Source organism: Hirundo rustica, chromosome 4 (genome assembly GCF_015227805.2).
Source record: "Hirundo rustica isolate bHirRus1 chromosome 4, bHirRus1.pri.v3, whole genome shotgun sequence".
Lineage (NCBI taxonomy): Eukaryota > Metazoa > Chordata > Aves > Passeriformes > Hirundinidae > Hirundo > Hirundo rustica.
In genome coordinates this window covers 39,349,575-39,361,614 of record NC_053453.1, presented here as the reverse complement: position 1 = coordinate 39,361,614, position 12,040 = coordinate 39,349,575, and the positions used below count along the sequence as shown (strand labels likewise).

The 12,040-nt window shown below is 36.5% G+C and overlaps 1 protein-coding gene across 11 annotated transcripts in view; it reads right to left on the bottom strand.

Annotated features, from left to right (window-relative positions):
• The window catches only part of NAV3 (neuron navigator 3), a 546,625-nt gene that overhangs the window by 6,843 nt on the left and 527,742 nt on the right, over positions 1-12,040 (bottom strand). For all 11 annotated transcript variants that reach the window (XM_040061191.2, XM_040061185.2, XM_040061184.2 and 8 more), the window contains 9 exons: positions 11,292-11,466; positions 7,461-7,558; positions 6,676-6,771; positions 6,214-6,382; positions 5,246-5,481; positions 3,108-3,262; positions 2,159-2,230; positions 1,537-1,733; positions 800-918 (listed from right to left, as the gene is read on the bottom strand). In XM_040061191.2, the coding sequence (XP_039917125.1) occupies positions 800-918; positions 1,537-1,733; positions 2,159-2,230; positions 3,108-3,262; positions 5,246-5,481; positions 6,214-6,382; positions 6,676-6,771; positions 7,461-7,558; positions 11,292-11,466 (1,317 nt within the window). The remainder of the gene's footprint in view (positions 1-799; positions 919-1,536; positions 1,734-2,158; positions 2,231-3,107; positions 3,263-5,245; positions 5,482-6,213; positions 6,383-6,675; positions 6,772-7,460; positions 7,559-11,291; positions 11,467-12,040) is intronic.

Below are 12,040 nucleotides of genomic sequence, written 5' to 3'. Positions count from 1 at the left end.
CCAAAATCCTTACGTCCTCTGATATAACCTGGAGAGTTAACGTCCTGGGGAAGACCTCATTGCAGCCTTCCAGGAGGCTTATAAAAGGGAGGAGAAATAATATTTTAATGTGAGCAGATAGTGATAGGACAAGAGAGAATGGTTTTAAACTAAGACGGGAGAGATTTCAATTAGATTTTAGGAAGAAATTCTGTACAGTGAGGGTGGCGAGGCATTGGAACAAGTTGCCCAGAAAAATTGTTGATGCCCCATCCCTGGGAGTGTTCAAGGCCAGGAATTAGATGATCTATCAGGTCCCTTCCAATCCAAGCCTTTCTATGATTCTATGTAAACATCCTTATCCACAAGCTTTCTCCCACAAACCTGTGTACCTACATGTGTATGTAGGTGGTAGGAGGATTACACAGACCAAAGCTATTTTCTGGCACCAGTGTAAAGCTTATTAACTGTTCCGTTCAGGGGTAGGATGAAACTGCCTTGACTCAGGGAGACAGTCTGAGCTGTGTTTAATCATGTTGGGAACTCTAAATAATGGAAGAAAACCCCACCTTCCTCCAGTCACAGAGCAGAAACCCCCTTCATAAAATACAAGTTATGTTAGTGCTGGAGCAGACAAAGCCAAAACATACATTAGAGTAAAAGCAGGTCAAAAGGAATTTGAGTCTGCCTTCTATAACCCATCCAACGGTTTTCCTCTTGCAAATGCAACAGCATTCGTACCAGGATGCATTGTTTAAAAACAGCTCGGAGAAAGCCTTTGAAAGCAATTAAAAAAATTTCTAGGAAGCAAATGATATACCTGGAGTCCTTCTCTCACAGCTTCCAGAAGATATGGAACCAGGGAATAGTTCCAAAGATCTGTGAACCACACTCTGGAGCCATCAACATCCATAGGGCAAGGGAGGAAGAGACGGGGACCTGAGAAGTCAAGTTGTGCATTAAAAATGGTAGAACTAGGAAACACACTTAAAATAATCTTCTCAAAATTAAAAAAGCAGTACTGGAACAAGCTCAAGTTAAGAGAGTACTAAAACAGGACTACATTAAGGGAGCTAATAGTCTCCTGTTATTAAAAATGAACTGGTGTCATTTTAGCCTGATGAACACTTACAAGTTTTATGGCAAAGCTATGTAAAAGCTGACATCTTTGCTAACATAGTTATTCCATTAAAAGACCTCAGGTCCAAGGGTTTTTATTGCTGTAATTATACCGCAGTGTGAAAGCAGGAGAAAAAAAAAATAAGCTTAGGAAAGTTACTATTGGGGTAATTTTTTAAAAAAATGAGTTTTAAAAATTGTGATACTTTACTTGAAAGTATTTAGCAACAAAGCAAGAACTGCCAGGAAATATATATACTCTCTCATTAAACTTTCCATCTTCTTTTAAATCTTGCTGACAGCTAGACTAATTCCCCATCACCAAGTTGTACTTCCCATTGAGACATGCCAACTTAAAAAAATAGTAATATATTCTTCACAAATCCCTAAAATGCTCACCCTGCATCCTTATCTCAAACCATTACATCAAGGACTCACCAATGGTTACATCTGAAGAGCTGTGTGTTTCTAGGAAGCTGTTGAGATGATGCCATGTTTTGGGGATCCAGTCAATGATTTTCATAAGCTCATTATTGCGTATGTTCTTTTCAATTTCAGTTTCAATCAGTTTCCTTCTCAGATATCTTCCTAAGAAACCTTTAATAGGCTCTGTGTGATTAGCACACAGCACCCACCTGGGTAGAAGAGATAAATGTCAAGCAGCAATGAATAGCAAATACATTATTTCCTCTTAAACATATAGATGAAAGTAATGTCATGGAGTCTTATTAGTCAGCAAGTATAACACTGCTCCAATAAACCTTATTACTGCTCACTGTTTCAACAGAGCCATTTCAGGTTCCAGCAGGAATTCAAGACACTGCCAAAGACAAATGAATGCAGGAATGCAATAATCTTCAGCAACTTGCTAGAGGTGCCAGACAGTATCTTATTTCTTTTATCATTCCCCAACGCCATTCAGAGAGCCATCAATAGAGGAGAGACACGGAAACTGAAATACTTTACTGTGATAAGACACAAGATCAATATTTGTCAAAGAATGGGCTTAGAAGCAGGAAGGTATGCAAACATGGCCACAGTAAATACAGAGTGAATGTACCTGAAATTGTGATGCATCTCCAGATTTGGTGAAGAAGAAACTCCCTGGTTCATGGTTCCAATAATATAGGGACTGGAAATATAAAAGCAGTTAGATTTCTTTGAGGGAGAATTCATTCAAATATTCAGAGTATATTCCTTCTTATTATCTGCATTAGGCCAAATTCAAAATGGTCTCTGGGTGTATTATAGTCATAAATTTAAAATATTTCTGAGGTACCCTTTAAAAAATATTTATTCTTTTAAGATTTCCCTCTTGCACATATATAGTTTACTAGTGCTCATCTGTAATGAAGAAATAAATAAAGCAACCCTGTCTTAATGGAATTTATAATTTGGCAGTAGGCTTAGCTTTTTAATTTAAAAAGCCAGTGAATCTCATGAGTAAGACATTGCATGCAGTGATTTTCTGAAGGGAGGTCGCTATGGTATCACTTTTGCAGCAGAAATAATGTTACAGGCCAGTAAAAGTTCTAAAAATCATTATTTTTACTCTTGCTTGAGAATAAAGGACAGTCAGCCAACTTTGTACTTCTGCACTGCTGCACGAAAAACTGTAGGAAGGGCAAATCTGCTAGATACGCAGCTGCTTCTGTATGGCACGGTTTATCCCAAATTCCACTATTACAAAGTGTAAGCTGTTCTCATGGTACTAATGAGCTTGCGTAATCTGACAGGGTGAAAAGGGTAAGACTATAATTCAGCCAAGTGTTTAAGTACATTATAGAATTGTGTGGTACATTTACATCTCACTGAGAAGCATGGGAGTAATGTAAATGAACTACGTTTTTAATTGAAAAGTGTCAAAATTATTGAAGCACATAACAGCCTTGCAGATGGCCTATGGGAGCCTAAGCTTTCACTGGGATATTTTGCAAAAATAACAGCGAACTTTTTACTGTTTTAATTGTAAAACCTGTGTGCAAGGAGAGAGAAGAGATACTACCTACCATTTATTATATTTACAGTTGAGGAAACCATTGAAGATGTCACTTAGTGAACTGATGTGATGGAGGTTATCAAGAATTATGACAGCAGGGAGGTCAGCACCATTGTTGTCAGCGCTGCATTGCTCAGCTAAGTTTGCTAGATATTGCCGCAGATCCTTCAGCAGAATTAATATTAAAAAAAAAAAAAAAAAAAAAAACAAACAAAATCACAAAAAAAAATGTCCCAAGCCCAGAAAAGATTAGTCCAATTAGACCATAGATGTAATTTCACTGGGAAAAAATTCAGAAAGATAAAATGAGTGCTAAAGAGTTTTCCTTCGGTGGATCACTCAGTTGGATCTGCACATGCCGGAAAACATGCTGCTTACACAGGGCAACATTAAAGCCACATGCTAGGAAAAGCAAAGGTGATAAACACAAGGTGAATTACTGAAGCATTCTGATTTGGAGGATATATTCCTTAGAAACTTGCTGCTAAAATGCCTTGTATCCAGAGGAAAATACATTGCAATAAAATATAATATTTCCAATGGGCTGAGATACTCATACTAACTTTTTGACCTTCATTCTTATAAATGCCACACTTATATACCAAAGCCCCACCACACTGTCACACAATTTCAGTGTATTGAACTGCTTCCTTAGATATCTTCTTTCAGCACTCTCACTGAAAATCTGCCTGCCTTCTTGGGGATGTTTTATCACACCTCATTAAAAAATTATTGTGTAAATTCTTCTTTCCTGTCAGCTGTCTGACTGTTGTTTAGTGCAGAGGTAAAAGAGAGCTTTCTATAATCAAAACATTTAATATTTTTGTCAAGAGTTGCTCTTGAGAATTTGGGCTAGTCAAGTTTTACAGCTGTATCTCTAGAGGTATCTAGTTTTGTCAGTGTTAGAAACTCTCAATATTATGGACAAAGTTCCTATTGCTATTTTATTTTCTGGATCAGGGATAGCAGAATCTTTTCTTCCTTAATGGGAACATGCACATCTTTTATTTCAAGAAATGTTTTTCTTTGCCTTTTTTATGATCAGGTATCTCTCAGGGAACATTACAAGTTTCTTCCATGGAATAGTACCATCTGTATTATTCAAACACCCTTGGAATTTGACAGTGTTGCATTTTCTTTTCTTTTTATTACAAACTCAAAAACTCTACATGAATTTTGATAGAAGTAAAGAAAATGGGGGAAAAAACCCCAACCAGTCCAATCCCAAAAACAACAGCCAAACATCAAAACACAGACCAAGCAATTTACCAGAATTCCAAAAGCTGGCACTTTTGTGGGACAACTTTCTTTACAGATGTGTATGGTATAATATACACATAAATACATTCTCTGCCAAAGTAAATGGCACCACAAAACCTCTGTATAAAGACAGTGAAAAGCAGTTATTTTTGCCAGAATGGCCCTTTTACCCCTTTGGGATCTCTATGTTCTCCCTTCTGTTAGCATTCATTATGTTCTGTGCAAATCAGAAAACTCTGGGCAAACTTCTTCATTTTTTTCCCCCCGGGTACCAAGGTAGGAGTACACCCAATTCAGGACAGCCAAGTGAATAGCTGGCTATAGTGGCTAGCACAGAAGTCCTGCTAGAAACCTGATAATCTGAGCTATGTAAATCACTGGGAACTTGACATGATGTGTGAGGCAATTTCAGTACGTTCAGCGCTTCCTGACTGATGCACACCAGAAATCATACAGTTCTCTCTCTCCAGTGCTGATTAGGAAACTGAGCCCAAGACAGTAATTTCAAATCAACCCTTTGAAATCTTTGCTAACAAAGGCTGATGTTATCATAATAAAAAAGCAAGTTACACTAGTATTACTATATAGTCAACCTTTGGACAAAGAAATTATAGACACTCCAAAAATTTAATTTACATAGGAGTTGGACTCTGCACCTATACCTAAAGTGCGTTTCCTCCAGAGGGGGGGAATTGAGACTTCCTTGAGAGTGCTTCAATGGTGAGTTTAGAACAGATAGGTCTGGTCCCATACATTACTGGGATTGGAGAATGAATTCTTGTAGGAAGAAATACTAACTGAGCAGCAAAAAGTACACCAGTTAATGGAATCTGTTCTGCTTCATCACTACAAATTGGACAACAGATTACATTTTCAACTGTAACTTACCTTGCTTGACTTGTGATCTATGTTAAAAGTTGCAATTGCATCCTCAGGTTTTTTTCTGCCAGATTTAGTGATAATATATTCAGCCAGCCTGTTAGCTAAATAAGTCTTTCCTGTGCCACTGGGTCCCGAAAGAATAATTCTGCGATGTTCCATCAGTAAATTAAAGTACCGTTGGGTAATTGGCTTAGGAATTAATGTGTCAAACACAAAACTGTCCAAACTGTTTTCTTCTATTCCTGGGGATAGAAGAAAAGAAAAATGGCCTGTCTTACCCTTGCTAAGGTAGTTATTTGGCCCAGCACCTGATGGTATCAGTGCTATGCTCAAAGCAAGGTAAGATACCTCTTAAACCAAATCTTCTGAATCAAATCCCTGTTAAGGACTTCTTTACTATAGGAATACTGGTATCCTTCCACAAAAAATTAAACAGCAGTAGTGAATTGAGATGAGTGGGAGAGATACAATCAAAGTAAATGTGAAGAGAAGGCTCAGTGAGGCAAAGATGTGTATTTCAGACATTACTGGCAACAATGACAAAAAAAGGTCAAAGTGACAGCCACAAGGGTTACCAGTTGTCACATCAATGTATATAAAGTCCTCCTGAAGACCCTCTCCCCTCCAATAGCAAACCCCGAGAGCTTTTGAAATGTATAGAATTTTTCCTGTGGAACTGAAAAAGCATAATTATTTCTCATCATAATCTCTGTGTTGGGGTTGGTATTTTTGCCACTGTTTAGAAATCTGTATTTTGTTGTGATTTGGCAGTCAGACAGAGGAGGACAAATACCCTCAGATTTCCCTGAAAAGGCTGCAATAGATATTATGCAATGTCAATAGTTTATGTGATAAATGTGTCCTCCAACTAGAGACAATACTGAAAGGTCAGGTTAGGTGTAAGAAAAATAAAAGGATAGGGAACTGCAGTCTAGAACTCTACAGTATCTGCAGAAGTATTCTTCAGATTTTACCTTTCACATTCACAGTGATGACGTTATTATCTCCAACCAGATATCCACAAGGCAGCAGTTCAGGCACTTCTAGGTTATGGGCTCTAGTTACATCCCCTATACAATAGCTAGCAATGCAGTCAGAGTTTAAACCCAGGCTAGTAGTTGGATCCACCCGAAAAATATACTCCTGAAATTATATGAAAACATAAATCATAAAAAATATTTATTGAATGAAAGCTATTTGGAAAACTGCCTACAGTCATTAAAAGAAAAAAAAGAAAAAAAAAAGAACTGCGACATTAGGCATAAAGCTTAATAGTCGTGTTAGGTATATATATATTTAAAAAAAAAAAAAAAAATTAAAAAGAAAAATCACAAACCAAAACAAAAACTTGGCAAGATAACTCAAAGAATACAGAAATTTTCTAAAATGAAAAAGAAAATTGTAATAATACTTAGGCCAACTTTCCAGTGTCTTACCTTAAAGAGACGTCTGATTACACCATCTAAAACATCCCATTTTGTTTTTCCACTGACTCCAATTGATCCTATCAGGTATGCACGAGGCTTTTGATCCTGCAAAGAGAGTTTTTTGGAAACTGGACTAAAAAAAAGGTTCTAATTAGTTTTCTATGAAAATTCATAGTTTTCCTTATGAAGAATAAGAATATTATTTAGAATGAGAGGTTACAACTTCAGTAATATTCTCTGTGCCAGAAATAGTTAAAGATTGTACTACTTTGATACATCTTTATAAATAAGGGAACACAGACTCTTGTTCTGCTCTCTGATTGCATCTGTGTTCTTAAAGAGATGACTAAAAACTGCACTGTATTTATAATTTTTTATAACACAGACCATGAAAATATGACAATACAATTTCTCAGCAACAAATTCATAGTGGCATCCTAAGGAGACCAAGGCACAGATCTAATTTATAAGGACTTTTAAACAGAGATAGCAAGTCCCGGGACGTCCTACTACTAATTAAACTAAGAATTGTAGTGTCTAAACCACCAGAAAGAGAAAGGCAGAAAGAGACTATGTGACATTAGTCTATGGAGCATGCCTAACTGTATTGAGCATGGATGACAGAGAAGAGAGCTGCTATCTCTGGGATATTTCCCTTCAGTTCCTGGCTTAAAAAACTGGGGGGGGAAAAAAAAAAAAAAAAAAAAAAAAAAAAAAAAAAAAAAAAAAAAAAAAGAGCTACTATATTCCAGCATTTGCTTGAGGTATAATTCTGCTCTGGGTAATACACTTACCTCGGCTCGACTATAGCCCTTGTTTATAGTGACTAAAATTTTGACACTATGACCTTCTTTGTGAAGTGCTCCATCAGTGACATCATCCAACAAAATATCTACATTAAAAGAAGGGAAGTGATCAGTCTGGAAATTTACATCAATTATGTTCACATCATCAGTTCAATATTTGTTAAAAGGATTTTTGGTTAAAAAGAAAGGCTGCCATGACAACAACTTGCAATTGTTATAATCTGTACTTATTACTAATTCATAATTTCAAAAAAACCTTACAAGTTGCCAATTTTTTGTAGGAATATTAGGAGTTTTAACCATGCAGAAATGGATAAAGAATCCACAAATTAAAAAAAATCTTGCATTATAGTCTTGTCTTTGCTTTCCCTCTTGGAACAATATCAAAATTACAATGTTCACAAACAATATTGTTTAAAAACTGAATTAAATTTATGTCTTTGGGCACTCATTTGTGCCCTTTAGAATGTTATGAAAAGAGAAAACAAGAAATCCTCACATTAATATTTTTGCTGTAAAGTAAAATAGCATTTAATTTCACTTTCCAGATGATTCCTTTACCTTCTGTACATATGGGATGAATAGAGTCCTTTTCACCCCCACTAGAAAACTTTGGACTCTTCCAGAATATGGGACTCTATTTTCAGCCAATCCTCTAAGGAAAGGCTTCATTTTTCTTGGAGGTGAAGAGTGATCTTGATCTGCTCTGCACCTCTATTTCTACCATTTCATTAACTGCTAAAATGAGAAAGCAGATTTATTTCTTTTAAGGGCTGGGCCTATAGCTTTATTGCAAGTGATAAAACTGATGCTTTCATCTAGAAGTTCTCTCTGATACTTTACTGTTAGACATTTAAACTAACTATAAAATTAGATGACATTATGGATTTACATTTTCTTCAAAGGCCAGCACAGTAATGCACTAACCTAAGCCCTGTTTGTTCTTAGTGTGAAAAACATTGACATTCATGACATAGTCTGCACAAGGTCAGATTTCATAGAAATTAAATGAGGTCCCAGTAAGATTCAGTCACTTGTTCAAAGGAAAACCAAAGAAGGCTTATGAATATAATTTCTATTAATGTATTAAAAAAGGAGTTTTCATGTTAAAAGTTTGATAACTTACATCCAGATCTAGAATGCAGATTCTGCTGTTGTTTTTTGTTTGTTTGTTTGTTTGTTTGTTTTGTTTTGTTTGTTTTAATTCATTGATCAAGGAATAACTTTTTTCTTTTTTTGTGTGTTTTAATAAATCTATGCTTGCTTTATTCTAGGCAGACAGATATTCTTTGTCACCACTGAATATTTCACTTCATTTGTCCTGTGTTTTGGAATATTTGACAAACCTTTAAGCAAACCTAAGAGCTTTGATAATGTCATAGTTTATCTGAGGGCAAATTATGGTATGATCCCCCTGTGAAATTTTTCTATCTCTAAATGACCTTTATGTAGCCCTGTAAATTCATTTTTCTTTAAGTCTTTAGGAACCAGGAACCACCCTGTAGCAAAGGAACAAATTCCACTTCCTAAGAGCTCTCTCTATCACTGATACAAGGGGCAGAGAAGGTGCCCAAGGGCCTCTAATTTCATGGTACTAACTGTTTTAATTACCCCAGGCCAGGTCTGCTTTTTAGGCATGCTATGATTACTTCAGTTCAATTCTTGTCAGAGCTCTGCCACTCTGCATCAGTCTTGCACTGGTCCTTGTTTGCTCCTTTCACTCCAGTGACTGACTGGAAATAGAGGTGTCTGTAATCACCAAACCCCTTCCCAGGCTGCCACTCACACTGATCTGCAGGGTATCCTCGTATCCTTAGGAAGTGACAGTGGACAGCTTTGGTCATTTCCAGATAACCATGGTTGATTGGAGACATTGCTCCCAGAAAGTGCAGTGGCATCTTTTAATACGAACAGCCAAAGCACTAAATTCTCTGAGCTTAATCCTCATCATGATTAACCTCCCCATATCTCAGGGAGTTTTGTTCAGTAATACTCCAGCTGTCTCAGAAATCCCACAAGACTTGGTGGGAATCTGTCACCCTTCAAAGTTCTCTGGCACAGCAAGAAAATGATCATCACAGTGATCAAAAATTCTAGATTCATAATCAAATTAAATTCTCCACTCCTCATTAGGCACCCTTATATCTTTAATTTCCTATAACAAAAAGTAATTACCTTGCATGTGAGAAAAACATTTAGAACAATAATACAGAAAATTATGTGAAGTTTATTAAATAATGGAATCATTTAAGCTGGAAAACACCCTTAAGATCATCAAATCCAACCACTTCTCCCAATCCTGTTGTCCTTCCTCCTGTTCCTTTTCTCTGTTCTTCTTCCCCTTCCTCTTTTTTCTTCCAGCTTTTATTATTTTCTATTCTTTTGCTGAACACTTCCTCCTAATTTTCTTCATTTTCATTCTTCTATCTTATCTTTTATCACCCCTTTTCTTTCCGCCATTCCTCTTCACCCATTGTATTCTCATCTAGTTACCCCTCTTCTTCTTCAGACCTTTCTTCCTACATGTTTTTTTCCTATATCTACACAGAGTTAGTGCCAAACAACAAAGTGCTAATGGCTGCTACTCATGAGAGACATTCTATAACCACTATATTGCAAAAAATATTTTTTTTGTTAGTTCTGGTGGGGGTTTTTTTGTTTGTTGTTTTTTTTTTTGGTTTTTTTTTGTTTGGTTTTTTTTTGGAGGGGGGGGGGGAGCAGTGGGTTGCTTTGTTTTTTGTTTTGTTTTTAATATGCATGGATCTGTGAGCCGTTAAATTTTTTCTCCCTGCTTTTGCAACACCTCATTGCATGTTGAGGCCCAGTTCAGGGTCCTCCATGCTCAAAGTTAAACCTTTCAAAGATACCAATTCCAATTTTTATTCAAAATCTGATATTAACCAGAAAAAATGTTCAAATAATCAATGACTGGCAAGATAATATGACTAACTGCTGATCCAAATTACAGTAAGTTTGGCATATTCCCATCTGTACTCCTGCCTAGACTCTTTCCACAATTATTAGCCACATTTTTATTGCTTCCAGAGACTGCATTATAATTTCTGTGGCGTCTATGCTAATGAGTGCTCCTTTGCTCCTGCTTTACTCCCCATTTCTTGGCTACACTATCAAAACAAATGTAGAAGGCTTATTATACACTCCATGGCATGGAAAATAATCAAATGTTAACGTTCAGGATGTGGATCAGTTCTGCTTCATACATAGAAGACAATGAGAGTGCCTAATAGGCCAGGAGGGATTTGGCTCCTGTGATAAATGGTGATTTGGTCCAACATAGGCTAGCTAGCTGTACCAAATTTAAAAATGTAAGGGATAAAGCTAACTGAGACCACTTTCTGCCTTTGCTGCAAATATGAAGTCAAGTTAAGGAAGCTAACTGAATGATCAAAGATCTGCAAACCATAAGAAAGTTTCACATACTATACTCATATTTATCTCATCTGGGCAAGAGAATTTATCAAATACAGTTGTCATGTATACTTCAACAGATACTTCTTTTCAAAGAAATTGTAAACTGGATGACCAAAGAGTATTGTAAACTACACAGACAGAGTGTCATAGCTAGGAACAAAGCAAACAATGAACAGTCCTACTGCTGTTCAGGGGCTTCTAAAAGCTACATTTCAGACATAATCACCAGCATTTGTCCTCATCACCATTACTGAATGTATATCTGATGTTAACCTGAATGATATGAGGCGTTTTAATTTCCAGTAATGCTTCTCCTATGAGGCCCATTAAGGGGCTGAAAAATTCTTACTAACTGCTGAGGCATGCATGTGTCCAAAGTGTATTCACCTGATGTAACAGATTCTGTGAGGTTTAAATTGTTCAGAGAAAGTCCTAGCGACTGCCGTGATGAGGAAGATGATGTGCTGCTTGACGACTCTGATGATGGCCGGGCAGGCTTTCCAGTATTTCCAGTCTCTGCCTTTAAACGATCATTCTCAGCTTTCAATATCTCAATTTCATTCTATATGCAAAAGAAATCAACACAAAAGCACAGGAGGTCATTATTTTGGAAAACCAGTGTTGGTGGCTAGTCTGGTGATGCTGTTCCCCTGACCTGGTTAACTGCTTTACCACTTTCATAGCAGTGAAAACTGGATTGCCTTTACTTCTTAAATGAAGGGAAAACTCCCAATAACCTTGTTTTAGCTTTTGCCTCAAGATAGATCCTAAACAATATGAGCTTCAAGCTTTTGTGCTTATTGTATAGTTGACCATAATTTGAATGTGATTAGAATTTTCCCAGCTATCCCCATTTTTTTCAGCTACTTTCTATTGTCAAATACCTCAGGTAATAGTCAATTAAGAAAGTTACTGGATATGTCAATGTTTCTAAACTCACAGAAAATTATTACTACCATTGAATATAAAATTTAAGCATTAACTTAGCAGAGAAATTAAATTAAAAATAAAAAATTAGAAATTGATAGTTTAACAGTTTCACAAACCTTCTTGCTATCAAATAAGACCTTTTGATCATTCAAACACAGGATTGTTCACATCGTGGTGAGCAAACTCTCTGATGAAAACAGACAGTA